Below are 6,692 nucleotides of genomic sequence, written 5' to 3'. Positions count from 1 at the left end.
TTGAATATGTCTACTTGAGTTTTTAATTTATGTAACACTCTTCCATGAATGTAACAAAATATTGCAACATGAAATGAATAGCAGCATATATATGGTACCGGTTCATGCCTTTTTGAAAATGCCAAAAAGTTTGATTAGATTTAAGCAGTATAAGTTAAATAAGTATAAGAGACACTTGTATACTTGGCAGTCAATTCACTGAGGAAAAGGAAGACTCTGGTCCTTAACCTCAACTGTACTAGTACTAGTAGGGCCTACTAGGTCAAAAGAGAGAAACTGTTCTGAGATCCCATTGAAACAGATAAGATCATTTACGAGACAGGCTACTTCAGTTCCACCTGTCCAAGCTAACCAGACTATGTGGGGTACATCTCAATAATCTTGGCAGCTGACCAGCAGAGAACTTCAATCAATCATTCAATGAAATATTCTTACAATAAACCATCTTGGAAACAAACTCATGTCTAGTGAATGCAGGGCAAAAAAGTCTAACCACTTCACTGAAGAACGGGTCAAAAGAATATAAGGAGATATTGTATCAACTTTTGAGTGGTCACCCCCTGGTTACACCAAGGGCATCCGTGGTAGACTAGATTATTTTGATTCACCTCTCCAAAATACAAGGGGCCGGGTGACGAAGCATTGACTAATGAGCTGGTGTGGCATGACATTGTCTCAAAAGTCTCCTTCATGTACTGTGGTGTGATTATCACATCTTCAAAGGACTAAAGGGTGACGTCTCATCAACTGTTGAGCTGGTATGGCCGGAGGCTTCGAGGACTTCCTCGGACTGCGTGTGTATCACCTCCTCGATAAACTAAGGGGTGACGTCTCCTCAACTGTTGAGCTGGCTGGCCTTGGAGGCATCTAGGACTTCTTCGGACTGCGTATGTATCACCTCCTCGATAAACTAAAGGGTGACCTCTCATCAACTGTTGAGCTGGTATGCCCCGGAGGCATCGAGGACCTCCTCGGACTGCGTGTGTATCACCTCCTCAATGGTGTCTCCTGCCGTGAGCATCCCCGCGGCATCCTCCTTCATGACGTGCAGCTCAATCACGCCCTCTTTGCCGCCCTGCAGGCTCTGTAGGAGCTCCGAGCTGACCGTCAGCGGCGCCACCGAGTACTCCTTGCTGGACACGCTGATGAACGCCGGGCTCGGGTCTGGCTGGGGCTCGGACGTCACTTCCTGGGCGGTGGAGGACGGGATGAGGGCAAGGTCGTTGTCGGCAGAGACGTTGACCACCAGGTGCTTCATGTATTGGCTCGGGATGGACAGGGCAGGCAGGGAGCTCGTCGCGCAAGATGAGGACGAGGATGAAGACTGCACGGGTGGTGGGGGAGTTGGCGCGGGCTCGGGTGTTTTTATGATCACTGGGGCTATTTTGGGACGCGAGAACGGTTGGAACTTCCGCCGGCGGTTTGAGACTTCTGAAGCATCTGCTTGTTGCTGGAGTGACTTCTTTGCTATGTTGAGAGAGCCGATCGACAGACTTCGTTGGTGGGCTGCAGTGCTGATGGCGTCGGAGGACATGATGCCAAGTTCCTCCAACACGTCTTTGAGTGCTTGTATGGTATCAAGAGCTGTTTGAAGGTCGTTGGTCAGGTCTTCCTGAGAGATCTCGGTCACGTGAGTGACTTTACCGTAGAGCTCGCCGAGAATAGACAGGGCTTCATCTGCCATACCCACCCCTAGACGTGTGAAGACTTGGTCATACACAGCCAGCCTGGTCTGGACAGCTGCATTCTTCGCCAGCTTGCGCAAACCAGAGCCCATGGCTTTGACCCCCGGATCAGACACATTGCTGAGGGCAGGCGGATCACTGCAGTACTCCGACTCAAAGCTTTGGTGAAGAGAGTACTTGCCGTAGAGAGAGGTTAGGGTAGCTGGGGGGTTCTGGAGCGCTGTCACTCTGGCAAATTCGTCACAAGCGCTTGGACCTGGCACATAGAGCAGAGAGCCCTGACCACTTTCCTCCAAAATGACGTCGTCGAGCACAGCCGTCTGTCCCAGCAAGTGATCAAACCGCTGACTGTTAGATGACGCAGACCTGGACTTATTCTCCTCAGCATAATCAGCTACATTGTCTTGCTGCTCAAAGGGGTTCAATTCATACTCATCGAACGGCTCACTTTTGGGGCGAACTCTGTCACCCTCTTTGTCTCTGGCAGACGTATACCCCCTCACAAACGCACTTTCCACGGCGATATCCGGCCCATAGTTCTTGGGCTTCCGACCCCTCTTACTTTTCCTCAAGATGATAGGTGCCACACTGCTGTCGTCCGAGTCCGACTGTAGCAAAGACTGGCGCATCCTCTTGTCCTGCAGAGCCTTCAGGGCTTTCATGCGCTGTCGTACCAGCTGCTTTCTGCGAATGGACAGCTGCTCGGGTCTCATGGATGCGCAGTGGACGCACTCCTTCATGAGCAGGTGGTCCGGCCCCAGACACTGTAGACACAGGCTGTGCCCATCCAGAGGCGACATGTACGACTCGCACTTTGAGCAGCTTTTACCCGCGCTGTCTGCTCCTCTCGGCACTTCTGTCTTCACCTCAGCTGGGAGAGGGGAAGAGGAATCTGCTTTGGCGGTCGGCCCGATTTTATTTAGCGGAAGACCTTTCAGCAGCTCTTGTAAGTCAGTCCCTGTGTGCGTAACGTCCCCCTCGGGTAGAGAGATAGTGACCGTGTACGAGTTCTTGGGCTGGTTCTCTCTTTTTTCTGTTTCCTCCGACACCTCAGACTTTGACCCCTGATTGACGGTGAGCACCACCGAGTCTGAGCTGAGCCCCGCCGCTGCCAGGAGGCCGGATAGTCCACTAGTATCCTCCACGCTAGAGGTCACCTCTCTCTCGGAGCCCGCCTGAGACGACTCAACCACGCTCAAACCATTGTCTGTAGCCCCCAACTGGTCGCCCATCCCCTCCACCATCATGGAAAAACCTGCCGATTCGGTCACCTCCTCCGTTCCCTTCTCTTCCTGTTCACTCTCCGTCTTGACCTTTTTCTCGGGAGTAGAAGAAATTCCCTCCATGTCCTCTTCTACCTCCTCCCCACCCGAGAGAATCTCACCGACCACCTGATGGTCCCCTTGCATCTCCGAGTACGTCCGGCGCTTACGGGGCCCCGTCCTAGGTTCTTCCCTGTCCAGTCCCATCCGGACTCGCTTCATGTGCGAGCGAGCGTTGTGCAAGTCCTTCGGTGTCACACTTCTTCCAATTGCAGTCTTGATCTGTGCCACAGGAACGCCCATCTCCATTAGAGTACCCACCATCTTCTTCTCGTCTTTGCTCATCCTTCGCACCTCCGGGTACGAGTTGTAGATTTCTTCGGTGCATGGGTGTGAGTGCAGATGACAAGAGTCACGGACAATCAAGTAGCCCTCCTTGCGGCACGCGCTGACACTGACAAAAGCCTTGCAGTCAATCTTGTAGCTCCTAAAACAATAGAGGAGAAAAAGAAGAGGATTGATGACTCAAACATTCCATAAATAGGATGACATATTCTTTTAAAATGCATCTCACTAGGCTTCTTATATTTTGCTATTTAAAATCTGTAACTGTTGTGTGTGTGTTTTCTGTGGATCTCTCTACTGTGAATGCATACAATGTATGCAAATATTCACTATAATGAGAAATCCACTGGAAAAACCGGAAGTCACAAACCGGAAATCGTGAGGGTATCAATTTTAAACATTCAATAAGAAAAGAAAAATATGTTCACATTTAGAAGACGCAATGTAGGGCGGGAAAAGATAAAAATAAAAACGACCTAACAACGAGAAAGCACTAGAATCAATAGCCTGTAAATTTGTCATGCCAAATACAAGTACATGTAGTATGATTAGGCAACATGAAAAGCCAAGAAGTAAGGGAATGACCAGTCATATCATGGTTACATATTTTTACAAAATCTAAGTAAGACAAATAAATTCTGTACAGTTGTAACAGTTACAGACACAGTGGAGATGTGCCTTCATTAGAAGCACACTGTATCTTTAGTTCAAACTCTGACAAAAACGAAGCTAGGCTACCTCAATCAATTAAATTTCAACATTCTGTTCATAAATTAAAGCTGTCTTAAGGCTATGGCAATTGCCACTTCTGAGATTTATTCATGTGGACGACAAGTAACTGCAAAAGGAAACTAAGATAAGGTTCTATGCCAATAATTAGGGATATTTCACAGGCGACAAACATAAAAACGGTCAAATTTCAACACATTGACATCACATCAGAGACGTAATGAAATCATGTGACGTTACAGTAACAGGTTTCTCTAATTCTTTCCTGGTGAAAAAAGGGTAAAAAATAAATGTGAGAACATCTGTTCTATCAACTTTTCCCCCTGAAAAACAAAATAATATATAACAGGATCTTAAAATCTAAGAAATTGGGCGAGGGACAAACCTTTGCTTTGGTCTCAACCCAGCACTGAGACTTGTGTAGGATCCGAAGTGTTTACATCGCAGTGTGCATGATGCATACTTCAGACGGTCGTGAAAGAACGGGGGTTTCTTCAAAAGAGAGTTTGCCTGTTCCACAGTTTTGGCGTGACCAATGTTAAACAAGACTTTGTGCTCATTGCAGTGCTCCTCAAGGGCTTGCTTGAATTCCAGCCACGAGTTGTACACTTGACCTGGCTCCATTCGCAGTGCCATAGTTTTTTTTGTCAAGACACAGTCTGAAAGAATAAAGAAACCAAAAACAACGTAAGCTTATATGATGTACACTAAGTAAAGCAAATGATGTACAGTGGTGTCTGCCTAACAACACTCTGCATAAGAACCCAATCCATCTATAAGAGCCCGCTTTTCCATCATTTTTTCTCTACAATTTGCATGCCTATGAACTGGGAACCCATTCTAAAAATTGAAATCCACAGGCTAAGAAGCTGATTTTTGGGCTCAAGGCATTAACATTTTTTGAGCTGCTTTACCATAGCTGCAAGGAAAAAGAGACATATAATAATATGCGAAAGTGAGGTAATTTTTATTTTTTAATGAAGGGGAAAAGAAGTGAGATATCGAGGGGTTGAAGTGAAGGAAGAGGAGTTGACATGAATCTTAAGCAGATGACGAAATCTAAACACTACATGCACACTTACATAAAATGATTTTTATCTAGATACGAATGTGATCTCAACTGTGGGTCAATCGCAAAACGATGCGATATATGGCACTTCACTTGTCTCTTCTCATGCGGTCAAAGCATTTGATTGTCCATTTAATATAGTGTAAAAAAAAGCTGGCCCATTCACAGATATTTTCCTTTCACTAAGAAACTGTAGTCTGTTATCATGTAATATTATTTTAAGTCAACATTTAGCATAGTATAGAGAGACAAAATGTGGTCATGTAGGCCATTAATTAATTTAGTATTTTATATAATACGGGTCGAGTAAGAAGCTCAACTTCAAATTATAAATAATAGCTAGAGGCCTATTAAGGGCTATTGATGATTAAATATATTACAGATATATATAATAACGTAATTTATAATTTACCATAATTTTTTTGTATGGCTAATAGACTAAAAATACAAAATAGGCTAGAGAAATTAAATAGAACAGTGAGAGTGTAGGAGAAATAACGGTGCAATGAATGATGGATGATTGTCAGAGTCAGAGGACTGTCTCAGGTTTTGAGGTGCTCGAATTATGAAGCTTGAAATCTTTTTTCCAGCCACATTACTGTATACAGAACGTCCGCATTTTTTCGTCATTTTTATATGTATTAGTTCAATTGGAATTAGAAAATTCATCTGGCGGCAAATAAACTGTAAAACCCAGCTACGAACAATGTAGCTTTTCGTCGTGCATCGTGTGTGTAGAAAGGATCATTGCAAATTTCGTCCTAAAATGCTCGGATCTCGCCGAGAAGGTATATAAAACACACAAAACTTTAAACATTGAGACGTCTTACTTATTTTGACGGAAGTGTTCAAACGATCAGAATGTTTGAAAACGTCTCAGAACTAATGGAGGTTTACAAAACCAAGCTATTCGTCCATCCATCCACCATTGTTGGCACAACTTATTTTGGAAAATAAGCACTGCACACTGGGCACTGCGCATGCGTCGACTTATAAGTCGCAAACGGTGGTCGTATCAGATTGTACCCCTTTGAATTTTCTCCCGCTTCTTGCGGCGCTATCATTGATGAATACCAAAGAGCATAATTTTGTTTTAAAAAAACAACAACAACTACAACAAAAAGGCAAAGTCGATTTCGGTTTTCTTTTTCTTTTCTTTGGGTTCCCCTGCTAGATTTGAGGGGCTGTCGATTGCTGGTTCTTCAACCTGCAGGGCAACTGATTTTTATGTTGTGACTGCTTTGCCTACTTTATTATAGTAGGGCCCATGCAGTGCCTTCAGGCGGTCACATTTAGATTTCAAAGGCACACTATATAATATTATGTTTTTGAACTGACTAGAGTATTTTAAGTTATGTTATGAATTTTGAGTTTTGCCTTGGTGGCGACCAAAGCCTGCTCTTATTAATTTTAGGACCACCAATGGGATCTTATCAGCGTACGCAAATTCATACACACGGGAGCTCCGACGCCGAGATTTTCCGCCCTTATCCGAGGAGGCCAGCGCGTAATTAGATCTAACCTACCCCAAGATCAGGGGTGTGGCTGAAAGACAGAGGTAAAAAGGAGCCAGGAGTAGCCTCAAAAACAGTCAGGAATAAA

At 44.9% G+C, this 6,692-nt stretch overlaps 1 protein-coding gene across 1 annotated transcript; it reads right to left on the bottom strand.

Annotated features, from left to right (window-relative positions):
* Positions 1–6,041, bottom strand: LOC101855289. Its single transcript, XM_005108345.3, has 3 exons — positions 5,921–6,041; positions 4,407–4,680; positions 1–3,434 (listed from the first exon to the last, which is right to left on the bottom strand). Exons 2-3 carry the CDS (start codon positions 4,655–4,657, stop codon positions 929–931), a joined length of 2,757 nt encoding a protein of 918 aa, XP_005108402.1. The 5' UTR covers positions 4,658–4,680; positions 5,921–6,041; the 3' UTR covers positions 1–928.
* Between the last annotated feature and the right edge of the window lie 651 nt (positions 6,042–6,692).

Source organism: Aplysia californica, unplaced genomic scaffold, assembly GCF_000002075.1.
Source record: "Aplysia californica isolate F4 #8 unplaced genomic scaffold, AplCal3.0 scaffold00681, whole genome shotgun sequence".
NCBI lineage: Eukaryota > Metazoa > Mollusca > Gastropoda > Aplysiida > Aplysiidae > Aplysia > Aplysia californica.
Note: the sequence above shows the minus strand (reverse complement) of the source record. Positions and strands in the feature narration are given on the sequence as shown.